The sequence below is a fragment of the Lynx rufus genome, unplaced genomic scaffold (assembly GCF_022079265.1).
Source record: "Lynx rufus isolate CCGP_SWC_20201006 ecotype Redwood Valley unplaced genomic scaffold, mLynRuf1.p SCAF_14, whole genome shotgun sequence".
In the NCBI taxonomy this organism is placed as follows: Eukaryota; Metazoa; Chordata; class Mammalia; order Carnivora; family Felidae; genus Lynx; species Lynx rufus.
Genome location: NW_025814828.1, coordinates 65,931,609 through 65,947,672, shown reverse-complemented (window position 1 = coordinate 65,947,672; position 16,064 = coordinate 65,931,609). Strand labels below are relative to the sequence as shown.

Sequence of the window (16,064 nt, the reverse complement as noted above, 5' to 3'; positions counted from 1 at the left end):
ACTAGTAGCAGAAAAGACAGCAAGTGGAAGAAAAAATATCCTTGGAGCAAAGAAGGGGAAGAAGCAAGTCCCCAGAGAAGAACTGGGAATGGTCAACAGGCCCCTGAGAAGATACTGCCCTTCCCAGGCAAGCAGAGAAAAGCCCAGGAATATACAAAGACGAAGAGTCACAGAGCCCAGCCTGGAGTTACTTCGAAGGACAAGGCGGCAGAGGGAAGGTGCGCAGACCAATCAGCTCTGCGCCACCTAGCGGGCAGCAAAGGGCGCGGGATGGGAGTAGTGCCGCTCGCGGTGACGAAGCCCTCACGTGACCCGCCAACGGTGACTCGAGCGCCTAGCTCTAGCGTCAGACTGGGCCGGCGCTCGCTCCCTTCTCGGTACCTGCTCCCGGTGGCCCCGAGGGCGTGCGGGACAGGGGCAGCCCCAAAGGGTAGGAGGCGGAGGGGGAGCAGGTAAGGGACCCGGAGGAGGGGGAGCGTCCCCTGGGCTCGGTGTGGGAGAGCCCACGCGGCCCGCGGAGCCCTCCTCGGGTTCCAGCTGCCCGATGGCGAAGCCGCGGAAGGACCGCAGCCTCACGCCCAGCTGCGGACCGCGTTTGGTTTGGCCGCAGAAAATGGTAGGGTGGAGGGCTGGACCGCTGTGAGGCAACGACCCTTTGCAAACACCTGCCTCCCACGCCCGGCCCCGCCCCCGTCCTTCTTGGTGTAGAAAATGGTGGTCTGCGCGGGGCATGGGGGTTCTTGGCGTAGGGGTGGGACGGCCGTAGGGTCCCGGGGCCTAGGAAGGGCTGGGTGGCGACGGGTTGGACCCAAGCGCTGGTTGCATCAGTCCCCGCTCCCTTACTCCCGCCCTCTGCAGGTGTGCGGGTCTAAGTGTCGCAGCGGCGCACTCGCGGCTAGAATCGGGAGGAGGAGACTGCAAGGATAGGCCCAGGTCGGTGTGGGGGACAGTTTGGGGGGGGCGGGGGGAACGTGTGGAAAGCCCTGAGACCCCCAAATCCCCCGCCCCACCAAACAGCCCGTCCTCCATCTTGGTGCCCGCAGAGGCCTGGGCTTGGATCGGCAGGGAAAATGGTTGGCTTTGCGCGAGGGAAGGGAGAGGAGCGACTGGGAGGGGGTAGGGCTCTTACTGGGGGCCCCCTAGAGGGCGCAGGGAGCCTCTCAGGTGGGAAAAACGAAATTTTAAAAAGGCTAAGAAATCCAGGGCTCTGAATCTTGGAATGTGCGTAGTAGGGCCTCTGTCCTCGGTGCTGATCAGTCCTGATAAATCCTTCTCTGTCTTTTGTCTCTTAGGAGCAATGGCGTCCAAAGAGGAGCAAGCAGTAAAAAATCTCAACATGGAAAATGCCAACCAGGAAAACGAAAAAAAGAATGAAGAGGAGCAAGTTGCAAATAAAGGAGAGCCCTTGTTCCACCCTTTGGAAGCTGGTGAATATTGTGTGCCTAGAGTAAATCGTAGGCGGTTCCGTGTTAGGCAGCCCATCCTGCAGTATAGATGGGACATGATTCAGAGGCTTGGAGAGCCACAGGCAAGAATGAGAGAAGAGAATATGGAAAGGATTGGGGAGGAGGTGAGACAGCTGATGGAAAAGCTGAGGGAAAAACAATTCAGTTACAGTCTGCGGGCAGTTAGCACTGACCCCCCTCACCGTGACCATCATGATGAGTTTTGTCTTATGCCTTGAATTCTGATGTTTTCTTTGAAGTTAATAGGAAAACACACCTACCTAAACTTACATGTTTTCAGTGTACCTTTGTTGTAAACCTTTTGGTGTTAACCTGTTTCTTGTGCGTCTCCTATGACCGCTTCTGATTGAATATTGTATTTTGACCCAATGTGTAAGATTCTGTCAGCAAGGGAATCTTACCCTATTGAATGGCAAGATGCTCATTATATATTGTGAAGGTAATAAAGCAGTTTAAAAAGGCATTCTCTGTATTCTTTTCTATTTCAGATCTCCTATATTTTGTATATGAAGACAGTCTAAGAATATATAAAGTAAAAAGTTAAAGTGTTTATCTTTTTATGGTAGAATTATGAATAATTTTAATTTTCTTACTTATATTTCATTTCAGAACTAAACACATTACTAATGAAAGAGCGTAGCCACCTATAAAAACAATGTGGGCACTTACCTAAAAACTTGTGACAGAATCTCAGTTTTAGCTTACCTCTGGATCTCTATTTAGAAGTATAAACTAATAGTGATAAGAGACACATCTTTTTAAAAATCATACTCATCAGAAAGATGATGATAACTCCAAGGGCTGCTGTGTGTACTTGGTGAAGCAATAAGTGTAAGCTTTCTCCAAGTTCTTGTTCCCACTGGAATGTGTGCATGACCCAACTCTAGATATCCCTTTCAGCTATTTGGGGAAGTTTCCAAAGCCAGTTCTTCCCTATACTCCCAAACAAGTCTAGTAGACTAAGAGGTAAGTACTTCCATTCCTCTGCTACTGTGCCCCATTCCCATCTTCTCCCCTGGGTACATCAGTTCAGGAGTCCTCAAGGTGAGGAAATCCCACTGATTTTTTTTTCCAAAACACTCAATAAAGTGAATCCTCACTCTTCTATAAAAGTGTAAATTCCCTCTCCCTTTTTAGCTTCATGAAAAGACCTTATCTGTCTAGTTCTCTATTTCTTTAGGTGTGTAGTTCTTTCCTAAGAAACCTCCTTAGTTCATTAGACTATACAGGATGTGTAAGGGAACACAGCTCACTTTCAGTCTGAGACAGTCCCTCCTCATTCCAGCCCCCTGAAATTTAGGAATATAAAGAATTAACCTACATTGAGTTGAATGCCAGGAGATTATGTCAACGAATACCCAAATGTGGGTAATTATGAGAAGTCCATTGGAGGACTGTTGGGTTTAAGTTCCAATAGAACTTGGGAAATGAAGTTGCCTTGGAGTGTGCTATGTAGGTGAAATATATATTATATATGAAGACAGTCTTGTGGAAATAAACTTAGAATTTAGGATTCTAGGGGTGCCTGGGTGGCTCGGTTGGACACCAACTCCAGCTCAGGTTATGATCTCATGGTTTGTGAGTTCAAGCCCTACATCGAGCTCTGTGCTGACAGCTTGGAGCCTGAAGCCTGTTTTGGATCTTGTGTCTCCCTCTCTCTGCTCCTTCTCTCTCTCTCTGTCTCTCTTTCTCTCTCTCTCTCTCTCTCTCTCTCTCAAAAGTAATATAAACATAAAAAAATTTAAAGAAGTTCAGATTCTAAAATGGAAGTTTGCAAACCACAATCTAAGAGCCAGATTTGGCCTATTATTTTTGTGTCCAATGAGCTAAGAATAAATTTCATGTTTTTAAATGGTTGAAAAAAATCAAGAATATTTTTTGACATGTAAAAATTATATGAAATCCAAATCTTAGTGTCCATAAATAAGTTCTTATTGGAATACAACCATACTTAGGAATTTACATACTGTCTGCACTACAGTGGCAGAGTTGAATAGTTGTGAAAGAAACAGTTTTGCCTGCCCGCAAAGTGTACATATTTATTATCTAGCCCTGACAGAAAAAAATTGCCAACCCCTGCTCTGGAATATAATGTCACAATAGCAGTTGTGAAACCCAAGGAAAAAATGGATAAGCAGGTGAAAACCATGTAACGGCAACCCCAGACATCATAAATCAGATGCGTAAGCCATTCCAAAGCCCTCCCTCCTCCAGGTGCTTGAGATATAAGGCACATTCATGCAAAACAAGTTCATACAGAGAAAAGCTAGAGTTGAAAGGGCAGGTGAACTGATGAACAGAGAAGCATATGCCCTGCCATACTTCCTAAACTTGATTGTTAATATTAGCATCAGATTTTCTGGAAAACAGAAGCATCCTAGATTCACTGGCCTAAGGATATTCTTCATCTTTGAAGAAAAAGTGGAAGCTTACATGTGAACTCATGCCATACTGTAATAGAAGTTTAAGCATGTATATGCCTAGAAAAATGTACATCTCTTCCATGTAAGGCAGATCCAAGTTGCCTTGTTAACCTCAGAGAAGGATCAGTTCAGGATCCTAGTCTTTGAAGAGAGACACTGCTGTTAACCACCTTCCCTTGGTTGTTAGTAGTGTTTGGATCTGAAGGGACATCTGAGGGAGTAGTATGTGAGTGGTTAGGCTCCCTATACAACGTTCAGGTAACAAACAACCAGCAGAAAGTGAGCGAAAGCCAGTAAGGGAACAGAGCATCAGGTTCCCTCAAGGGAAACAGACATATATTTGCCCATTTATATCATTTCTATGTGTTGTGTAGTGAGTCTCCTTTTCTCCCTCTGGCCATTGTCCATGAAAAGAACAAATTATTCCCATAAGTGCCTAAACATTTGGATAAAAAGAAGGCAGTGAGATTAGGGATTGTGCCCTGGTTCTCAAAAAAAAAAAAAAAAAAAAAAGGATGTGCAAGAAAGAGGCTTGAGATATAGATATGTGGTGGGCCACTGGAGTTTTAGCATATCATGCACATCTAGTAGGTATCTGGTGAATGAAAAATTCAACAAAGTAAGTATGGATTTACTGGTATTCAGCAAATGACAAGAATGTACATCTTTGAATCCTTACGTAAATTGAGATAATAATGTAAATAATGTTTCATAACTTTTGAATAAAAATAATTACTGTTTGTTTTCAAAAATTCAATTCAATTGAAGGAAATTTAGAAAATAAATTTAAAGGCCACAATGTGACCAAAGAAAGCAGTGCAATTTGAACTTTCTAGTCAGGCAGAGCAGAGAGAATACACAGACACTGGACTCTTACAGGAGTCCAGGTAGCATAGGAAACTTTGGTTAGAGGCGAAATAAATCCTTCATGATTAACTATCATTTAAAACACAAAGCCATATTTATGCTTCAAGTGAAAATGGAATAACGGTATGGATTTACCTCCCTAACTGAAACAACTAAAACCGGGACAAAATACATGAAACAACAGTTTTCAGTTATTTAACGTCAGAGAGTTGGGAAAGTTAATTGAAAGAGCAGAAACAAATAATATGAGCCTTCTAATTGCCCCCAGCTTACTGTGTATTGTAGGATTTATAGCATATGTAGAAGTAAAATGTATGTCAATAATAGCACAAAGACCAGGAGAGGGTTAATAAGAGTACAGGATTTTGAAGTTCTTATTCTATACATTAATATCACTTGAAGGTAGATTCTGAAATATTAAAAATGTATAAACCTTAAAACAATCATGTAAAAAGTTGTAGCTGATGAGCCAACATATGAGATAAAATGGAATCTTCAAATAGTCAACGAAAAATGTTAGAGGAAAAAGAACAAAGAGCAGATGGGACAAATGGAAACAAATAGCAAGATGATTGATTTAAGCCCAAACAAATCAATATCAATAATTGCATTCATGTAAAAGGTCTAAATACCTCAAATATAAACCAGATATTATCAGATTGTATATAAAAGGAAGACAAATATATGCTGCCTATAAAAACCGTATTTTAAATTTAAAGATACGAATTGATTACAAGGAATGGAAAAACAATGAGCAATCTTAACACCAATCAAAACAAAGCTTGAGTGGCAATATTGATTCAGATACAATAAATTTCAGGGCAGAGAATAGTATCAGGGATGGGGCACCTGGGTGGTTCAGTCAGTGAAGCATCCAACTCTTGATTTTGGCTCAGGTCATGATCTCACCGTTTGTGGGTTTGAACCACATCAGGCTCTATACAAACAGTGCAAATCCTGCTTGAGATTCTCTGTCTCCCTCTTTCTCTCTGCCCCTCCCCTGCTCTCTCTTTCTCTCTGAAAATAAATATTTTTTTAAAAAAATAGTAATAATACCAGGGATATTACAGTTATAGAAAGTCATTACATAATTTTAAGTGCTAAGTTTGTCAAAAGGACATAGCAATCATTAACATTCACATGTTACAGTGCTTTAAAATAGATGAAGGAAAAACTGATAGCACTGAAAGGGAAACAGACAAATCCACAATTACAGTCAGAGATTTCAACACCTTCTCTAAAATATTGATAGAACAAGTAGACAATCAGCAAGAACATATATCACTTGAAGAACACTGTGAAACAACTTATCTAGTTGACAATTGTAGAACTTGCCACCAACAACAGTAGAATGTACCTTTGCTTCATTTGCACAAGGAACACTTACCAAGATAGTCCATATTCAGGGCCAAAAAGTAAGTTTCAAAAATTTTAATAGGATTCATATCATAAAATATATGTTTTCTGAGCAAAACGGAATTAAATGAGAAACTAATAACAGAAAGATATCTGGAAAAATCCCAAATATTTAACATCAAACAGCACATGTCTAAATAACCCAAGGAAGAAATCAAAGAGGAAATTATAAGGCATTTTGAACTGAATGAAAATGAAAATTCAACATATAGTAATTTGTGAGATGTGGCAAAAGCACCACTTGGGCAGAAATTTATAGCACTGAACATACATATTAGAATAGAAGGAAGCTCTATATCTATTAAATAAATAGAAATCTTTAAAAAAAGTTTTTTATTTGAAGTATTTTTGGTATCCAATGTTATATTAGTTTCAGGTATACAGCATAGTGATTTGACAATTTTATACATTAAGCTATGCTCACCATGAAAATAAATGGAAATTTTATTTAAAATACTTCCTCTAAAGAAAACCACAGGTCAAGATGGCTTAACTGTTAATTCTACCAAACATTTAGGAATTACATAATACCAATTCTATTCAAAATCTTTTAGAAAATTGAAAAGGAACGAATAGCTCCCAACTCACCCTATTAGGCTAAAATTACTTGGATAACTAACCAGACAATTATGTTACAAGGAAAGATAACCATAAACTAATCTCCCTCATGAACATATATGTTCATTTTTTTTTAGAGAGAGAGAGAGAGAGCATGAGCAGGGGAGAGAGAGAATATTTTGTTTTTGGTTGTTTTTATGTTTTTTTAATATGAAATTCATTGTCAAACTGGTTTCCATACAACACCCAGTGCTCATCCCAAAAGGTGCCCTCCTCAAGAGAGAGAGAATCGTAAGCAGGCTTCACATTCAGTGCAGAGCCTGACATGGGGCTCGAACCCATGACCCTCGGATCATGACCTGAGCCAGGCACTCAACCGTCTGAGCCATCCAGGCACCTGCCCTTTTTAAAATTCAGTTATATATACAAAACATAATACACCATTACTAAGTAAGGTTTATCCCAAGGATTCAAGATAGTGTTAAATTAAAAAATCATTGTAATTCACTACGTTAACATAAAAGAGAAAAAAAACATAAGATAATCTTAATGGGTGATAAAAAACATTTGCTAAAATTGAAAGAATTATTACTGATTAAAATAATCAGCAACCACAAATAGAAGAGACCTTCTTCAACCTGATAAACTACATCTACAAAAAACATACATAAGGATGTGTATGTAAAGACTAAATATTTCCCACCTAAGATGAAAAACAAAGCAAAATAAACACTTTCATAAATTATATTTAAAATTATACTAGAAGTTTTAGTCAGTACAATAAGAAAAAGAAATAAAAGTCATACAGATTGCAAAGGAAGAAATAGAAAATACTCCTAGAAAACTATTATCTATGTAGCAATTCTATGTAGTATACAAAAAGCTACTAGAGCTAATAAATAAGTTCAGAAAGGTTGCAGGATACAAGATTGAAATACAAATTTAGTTGTTTTTCTAATTTTCTGAGACTGCTATAACAAATTACCATAAGCTTGGTGGCTTTAAAAAAACACCCAGAAATGTATTCTCTTATAGTTTTGTAGGCCAGAAGTCCAAATCAAGGTGTAAGCAGTGCTATGTTCTCTCTGAAATTCTCTAGAAAGGAATCCCTCCTCACTTGTTCTAGCTTCTAGTGACCTCAGACAGTCCTTGACTTGTGGCAACTTTAACTCTAATTTTTGCTTCTCTTCTGTATGTCTGTCTATGTGTTCTTTGTTTCTTCTAAGGATACATCCATTGGATTTAGGGCCCACCCTAAGCCACTATGATCTTTTTCAACTCTTTGTTTTTTAATATTCTATTTTTAAGTAATCTCTATGCCCAACATGGGGCTCAAACTCACAACCCTAAGATCAAGAGTTCCATGCTCTACCAACTGAGCCAGCCAGGCACCCCTCATCTCAATTCTTAATTAATTACATCCACAAAGACCTTATTTACAAATAAGATCACATTTTGAAGTGCTGGGTAGACATGAATTTTGGGGGAAAATATTCAGTCCTGTACAACAATGAACAGCCAGATTAAAATTTAAAACAATACCATTTGCAATAGCATCAGAAATATGAAATACTTAGGGATAAATTTGGCAAAGATATTCAAGACCTGCACATTGAAAGCTATAAAACATTGATAACATACATTAAATCCACCAAATTCATAGGAAAAGGGATCAGATTTGTGGTTACCAGCAGTGGGGGTGAGGGGAGGGAAAATTGTAGAAAAGTGGTCAAAAGGTAAAAATTTCCATTTATAAAATAAGTCATGGGGATGTAATGTAAAGTGTGATGACTATAGTTAACACTGCTGTATGATTTATAGAAAAGTTATTAAGATAGTAGATCCTAGGTGTTCTCATCACAAGGAGAAATTCTTTTCTTTTCTTTTTACTGTATCTGTATGAGATGATGAATGTTAACTAAGCTTACTGTGGTAATCATTTCACAATATATGTAAATCAAAGCATCATGCTATCTTAAACTTATACACTAATGTGTGTGAATTATCTCTCAATAAACTGGGAGAAAAAGTTGGAAACAACCTAAGTGTCCATTGACAGATGAATAGATAAACAAAATGTAGTATATACATAAAATGGAACATTATTAAGTCTTAAAAAGGAATGAAATTGTGACACAGGCTACAATATGGATAAAACTTGAAGACATTATGCTAAGTGAAATAAGCCAGACAGAAAAAGATTCGTGATTTCATTTATTCAAAATACCTAAAGTAGTCAAACACTTAGGGACAGAAAGCAGAATGGTGCTTGCCAGGGCATAAAGAGAGTGGGGCAAAGGGAGTTAGTTTAATGGGTACAAAATTTCAGTTTGGGGAGACAAAGAAAGTTCTGGAGATGGATGGTGGTGATGGTTGCACAACAATGTGAGTGTACTTAATGCCACTGATATGTGTACTAAAAAATGGTTAAGAAGGAAAATTTTATATTATGATAACTTATCATAACTAAAAAAGAAATTTGCAAGTGAATCTTCCAGGCCCAACATTGCCTTTAGAGTCTACACACATCCCAGCCTCCTTATAATACCAGAACCATGAAAACATGACTCGTATCAACCCGAGTAGGTATCTACTTGGAAATAATACCACAGTCCCACATCCTAGATGACATCACCCCAATCCAGAAGCTTGCCACTGGAAATGATGTTTCTTCAGATAACATGGTCCCAGTCAAAGATCTTACATTGGAAATGACTTTGCTCTCTAAACAGGGGAAGACTTCACCCCAGACACTGAGACCATCATCTCAACAATGCCTATATGCTGCCTTTCCTAAAATACTGACAAATTGAACACAATATATTTATTGTTTTTCTTTCTTTGATATTGGGGATTCTATTACATTTCTTCAGTTCATTATTTACTTAGTTCATAACCCTGGTATATGTTTTTCTCTCTGCCAAAAGGTATACTGTATACTTCTACACTTCCATATCTAAAGGGGAAATCTTGTAGAAGTTACAACTATTAATGCCATTTTAAAAATTAATGGAGATTATTGCTTGCCTCATGAGGCAACTACCTCCTAGACCACCCCTCATCTACCTTGGTTATGGCTGGCCTATAAGAACGTCTTATTCTTCTACTTGTTTTCTTCCTTTTTATTCTCATAATAAAAGGTTTTTTATGTTGTTTAGGGCAACTTATGTCCTGCTCTCTGTAAATCTTTTCTACTATTTGAGCCACTCAAATATCCCAATAATGGAGTTCAAGATGGATGTCAAGACATCTAGTCATCAACTACATCATCTTTTTTATTTTTATTTTTATTTTTTTGTAAAAATGCTGTCGAGTCAGTTGTGAGGCCCTGGCTAGAGGCTGGTTAGTTGCCCTTCATGAACAGATGATAAAGTATACACTTTTACCACTTCCCAGATCATGCATTCACACTCTGTGACACTATGCACCAGCCCTATTTGCCCATGGGCCAGGTTCCAGACAACAAAGAACAGCCCCTATGCCCTGGAGCCTGAGAAATTATTCAAATTAGCCAATCCTCAAAGGTCCAGAAAAATGTAGCTAGCCCCACCTAATTTGTAATACATAAACTGCCCTTGAGAGATCCAACTAGCTGTTATCCAGGTGTAATGCCTGTAGCTCTGCTTGGCAACTAACTTTCTCTCTTTTGGAGCTATAAGTAACAAAGGGTTCTGCCTTCTATCTATTTTTGTGACAGTGTGTTGTGTTCGGCAATCAAAAGAACCTTTAAATTGTATAAAGTCATTTACAAAAATAAACTCACACAATATTCAAAAATTAACTCAAAATGTATCAAAGAGCTAAATATATGAGATAAACTTTAAAACTCTTGAAAGAAAACAAAGGTATAAATCTTCATGTCCTTGAATTTGGCAATGAAGTTTTAGATATGACATCAAAAAGAAGAACAACAAAAAGAAAAACATATAAATTGGACTTCATAAAAATTAAAAACTTCTGTGGATAAGAAGACACTTTCAAGACAGTAAAAAAGCAATCCACAGAATGGAAGACAATATTTGCAAATCATATATCTGAAAAGGGTTTTGTATCCAGAATATATGAAGAACTCTTATAATTCAATAAGAAAATGACAAGCAAGCCAATTTAAAAAATGGACAAGGGTCTTGAATAGATATTTCTCCAAAGAAGATCGATAAATATCTGATAAATACAAGAAAAGATGCTTAATATTATTAGTCATTAGGAAAATGCAAAAATAAAAAAAAGTGAAAATTAACAGTTGTCTTTGAGAATGGAGAGCAATTGGAACCCTAATATATTGGTGGTAGGAGTGCAAAATGTTGCAGCCACTGTGGAGCAGTTTGGCAGTTCCTGAAAAAGTTTTACATAGAATTACCACATGACCCAGCAATTCCATTCTTAAATATTACCCAAGAGAAATAAAAACATACACCCACACAAACACTTATACAGAAGTGTTTAAGGCAGCACTTATAATGGTAGAAACATGGGGGCACCTGGGTGGCTCAGTCAGTTGGGCATCCGACTTCAGCTCAGGTCACGATCTTGCGGTCAGTGAGTTCGAGCCCCGAGTTGGGCTCTGGGCTGATGGCTCAGAGCCTGGAGCCTGCTTCCGATTCTGTGTCTCCCTCTCTCTCCACCCCTCCTCCATTCATGCTCTGTCTCAAAAATAAGTAAACGTTAAAAAATTTTAAAAAAATGGTAGAAACATGGAAATAACTCAAATATCCATCAATGTTGAATGGCTAGACAGAATACAATATGGGCATACAATTAAATATTATTCAGCCATAAAAAGGAATGAAATACTGTACATACTGCAATGTGAATGGACCTTGAATATATTATGCTAAGTGAAAGAAGCCAAACATGAAAGGTCACATATTGCATGATTCCGTTTATATGAAATATCTAATTGGATAATTCCATGGAGACAAAGTAGATTAGTCATTGCTAGGAACCAGTAAAAGGGAAAAATTGGTAGTGACTGCTTAATGGGTTTGGGGTCTCCTTCAGAGTTAATGCAAATATTTTGGAATGGAATAGAGGAGATGGTTTCACAACATTGTGAATGTACTATATGTCACTGAGTCATACACTTTAAAATAACTAATTTTTATGTTATGTTAATTTCTCCTAAAAATAGAATCCTATTTGAAAAAAAGATATTTATAAAAGTATATTCTCTAGGCTAGTTGGCCTTCACTTGTTTTTATATTGCATACCCATCTGAACATCTTATGATACTAGTGGATTCTATCCTAGGCACACACCCGGTGCCTAGGTACACACCCGGTAACAATGTACGTATCGCTCCCAACCACACACACATGCACATCATTTTGAATATAATTCCAGAGGATTAAGACGGTTCTCTAGTTAAGAATGCTGGAATTCGGGGCGCCTGGGTGGCGCAGTCGGTTAAGCGTCCGACTTCAGCCAGGTCACGATCTCGCGGTCCATGAGTTCGAGCCCCGCGTCAGGCTCTGGGCTGATGGCTCAGAGCCTGGAGCCTGTTTCCGATTCTGTGTCTCCCTCTCTCTCTGCTCCTCCCCCGTTCATGCTCTGTCTCTCTCTGTCCCAAAAATAAATAAACGTTGAAAAAAAATTTAAAAAAAAATAAAAGAATGCTGGAATTCAAGGAGAAAGTGCTCTCACTTTAACATAGGTCAGCTTCTATTTGTGTCTTCCTTTTCTCACTCCCAAGTAGCTTCTTCTCCATCTCCTCTATATCTTTTCTCTACCTATAGCTTCTGCTTTTCCATGATATCAATCTGCTCATGTATCAGGGTTTCTCTGGTTCCTAGGTACAGACCTTTTCATAAGTGCACATACTCTAGTACCTTCTAAGCATATGCAATCTTGCATACCATTTCAGGTGGTCCAAGATTTCATCAGTTGAGAATGCATGGTCTACGTAAATCAGTACAGTTACCATGTCAGACTTCCTTAGACACTGAACCAAACCTGGCTCAGAGGGCACAGGATGGGTATGGACTGGGAAGCGGAAACCTTGCAGCATGCAAGGTGCTTTGGTGCTTCCTAGGTGCTCTGGCGAAGATACTGCAATTTAGAAACCCATCAGGCATCACCTCCTAAGTCAAGCAAGGCAGCAGACAGGGTCAAAGAAACTTCTACTTGGACACTCTGAATAAGGGCAGAGAACAGGCAGGTATGGAGGCTCTCCCCAGAGCAATCATTTCTCTGGGTTTTATAGAAAACTTCCACTGCAGGGGGCTAGAAGGGATGTGTCTTGGTTTTCAGTTGTTAGGACAGCATTCCCATCTCTGCTGGGGTTGACTTCTGTGAGAATTTGGAAGAGGGACGGAAGGATCCAAAGACATTTATTCAGGTCACTACCATGGTCATCTCTCCATGTTCGTTTTGGAGTAAGCAATAGGTGCCTGAATGCAAAGGAGGAGAGGCTCTGGAAGGTGAGAAGGGGATCTGGAAACTGCATATTCCCCGCTTCTCGAAAGGGCAGGGAAAATCAGACCATATCTGCATCCCTCAGATCCTCAGCCACCTTTCCACAACAGCTAAACTTCTGAATGAAAATAGCCATGGACCAAATGTTGAAGATTGATATTGTGTCTGCCATCAGATTTCAGCAAGTCTACTTAACACTCAGTGATTGTTTAGGCACAATAAATACATGTATTTTTAATAGAACATGGAAGAACTACCTATTTATGAAAATTACAAAAAAATATTTTGTGTATAGCCAGTTCAAGCCATTTTCCATACAGTAAAAATTAATGCAATGAACTTAATTTTGGAAACTTGTTGGTTTTTTTCCTATCCTAAACACATTCTTTGCCCCCAAATGAAAATAGCTTAATTTAATTTTTGTTTATAAGAATAACCCATGCTGAGGGGAGCAAATTAAATAAAACTGAAAAAAAATATTTAGAAGAAAATAAAATCCCCACTTCAACTATCTGCTTCCCTACCTGGCAATCCACCATGTACCTGCTATGTGAAGATCTGGAGGAGAGGAGAAACGAAAATCAGTGGCTAAGTTGAGTAGATTGACGGGATGGGGTAGGTGCTCTGAGATCAAAGGAGAGAAAGAAAAAACAATCCTCAGAAATGTACCAGTGGCCAGTTGCCCTAGGAGAAAATGTAGCTCTTCCCTGATAAAACAGAACACATACCACAGGGAGAAGGGGCCACATTTGATCTTTGGGATTAGCAAAGACCAAAATGGGTGACAGGGGATCAAACGGTGAGAGGAGGGGACTTAAGCAGAGCGAGGCGGAAGGGGGCTAGTGAAGGGAAGAAGTGGGCTGGCTCCTGACGCACTTTCTGTTGGTGGGAGGGGAACTAGAGACCCGAGCCCACTGGTGACGTTTCCTTCACGTGATCAGAGGCCTACGTGTGCAGAAGTCCCTCTCCTCCAGGTACCAGCTCCCTATTTCCGTGGAGAAAGATTTCAGACTGAGGGACAGAGGGCAGCTGCCCTATAGCCCTGCAGGTCGGTACAACCAGAGGAGAAGTTGCGGGGGGCGGGGGTATGGATGGTAACTGATAGAGGCTACAGAGGATCCTGTCTGCTTTCCAGATGCCACCCCCTCCCACCACCATTCATTTTGGCGCAGGAAATTGTATGAGTGTTGAGGGAGAGGTCTGGGTACCAGCTCTTATTTCCCCGGATAAATGTGGGCTTATGGCAGAAAGAAATGTGAGGAGACGGAGGCATCTCTCTGGAAGGGCTACAAATCCACAGGCACCTGCGGACCCCTGGGGTGGGGGATGGCAAAGGGCAAAGACCCGAGCGGGTCCAGGACTGGATTCTCTCTATCCCTTCCTTTCCCAACGGGTGTGTGTGTATTTGGTACAAGAAATCCAGGGCTTGGCGGGAGGAGGTGGAGAGGGACAAGGGGTTGAGAATGGGTACCAACTGGGATCTCCTAGGAGGCAGGTTATCCAGAGACGTCTGGCGGAGAGGGCCGGGGGAGGGGGATGACGATGAGGAGGAAATAGCCTGATCTATGCCGGGAAGCTGGAGGATGGCACAGCCTGTGAGCCAAAGGTGGGGAGGGCCTGTGTTCTCTGCATCTCTTCTCCAACTTCCGTCCATTTTGTAGCCGAAAATGATGGCCTGCAGGTAGCGGGGGAGGGGGGGAGGAGGTGCTGCAAAGAAGGGAGACAGAGGTTCAGTCTGGAGACTGGAGCTCCTTGTTGGGGAGGAGTGGCTTCTAAACTAAAGAACACTAACAGGAGATAAGATGAGCCAAATCTACTGAATTTGGAAATAATTTGTCTCTTGCATTGTAGGAAAACGTGGTATTCTGTGTATGTAGAGAGGCAAGGGGTGTCAGGAGTGCTCTGGACGTTTCAGTCCTGCCTCCTGACTCTATCTTCATCATTTTCAGAAATGTGATGGACTTTGTGTTATGTGGGCACCCTGGAGTGGGGGGTTGGGAAGGCAGATACCTGAGCCCAGCAGGATCTGCCTTCTGAACATCACTGTCCTGAACCTCACTCATTTTGGTGCAAAAACAAATGAGATATAAATTTGGGAGGAAGATTCAGAAACATAGTAACTCTTTGGAAATAATTGTTCTCTGCCATTGCCCAGTGGTAGAAAATGGAGGTATGAGGGAGGGGCTGTAAAGGGGGATCTGGGAAGCAAGGAAAAGGATTGGGGGGTGGCACGAGTTGGGAAAGTGTTGACAACTATAGTGTGAAAAGAAACAGCGTCCCAGTTGCCAGTCATTCACTTCTCATTTACCATCTGTCTCTTGTCTCTTTATAGGTCTTCAGGTCGGTAGTTGTAGGCACCAACCCAAACAAGAAAAGGAAAGACCTGCAGTATCAGTGCAGGTCAGTGGGAGAAGGTAACTGTCCCAGGACCCCTGGGAGTAGCAGTGACTTAAGCTTGAGCAGAGGTTGGGGAGGACAACCTTCCTCCAAGCCACCCTACTGCAGTCTCAGAATACATGGCCTATGTCAGGACCCTAAGGGAAGGAACATGGTGCTTTATGGCTGGTGAGGACCAAGGGAAGAACAAAGAAGTGAGAGATGAGAGGCATGGTATCTGTGAAGCCCCTTGAAAATATTAGAATAGCTCTGAAATCTGAGAACTGGCCATTATCTGTTATATCTGCAGTTCTAGAAGTCTTACAACTGCAGGCAAGGAAAAAAAGAAACTGGCCAGGATTCCTGCAGGTCAGTGTGAGTTGGGGCTACCCATTTAAAATTGTCCTGGGCATTGCTAAGGCCAGAGCAAAGTTTAGGGACAAATCTGCTCTTATACAGTTCTCAGCACACCCCACTTAAATGTAGAGAGAAGCACCTGTGAAAGTTTCTGTAAGGCTGGCTCATGTAAACATGTGGAAGCGGG

At 40.7% G+C, this 16,064-nt stretch overlaps 1 protein-coding gene across 2 annotated transcripts; it reads left to right on the top strand.

The window, feature by feature from the left end:
* Window positions 1–340: 340 nt before the first annotated feature.
* LOC124509148 (protein BEX1) lies at window positions 341–1,920 on the top strand. Of its 2 annotated transcripts, XM_047075724.1 has the most exons (3): window positions 341–452; window positions 859–933; window positions 1,293–1,920. In XM_047075724.1, exon 3 carries the CDS (start codon window positions 1,298–1,300, stop codon window positions 1,682–1,684), a length of 387 nt encoding a protein of 128 aa, XP_046931680.1. In that variant the 5' UTR covers window positions 341–452; window positions 859–933; window positions 1,293–1,297; the 3' UTR covers window positions 1,685–1,920. The 2 variants fall into 2 exon arrangements, with proteins under 2 accessions (XP_046931680.1, XP_046931681.1); XM_047075725.1 differs by lacking the exon at window positions 859–933.
* The last annotated feature ends 14,144 nt before the right edge of the window (window positions 1,921–16,064 follow it).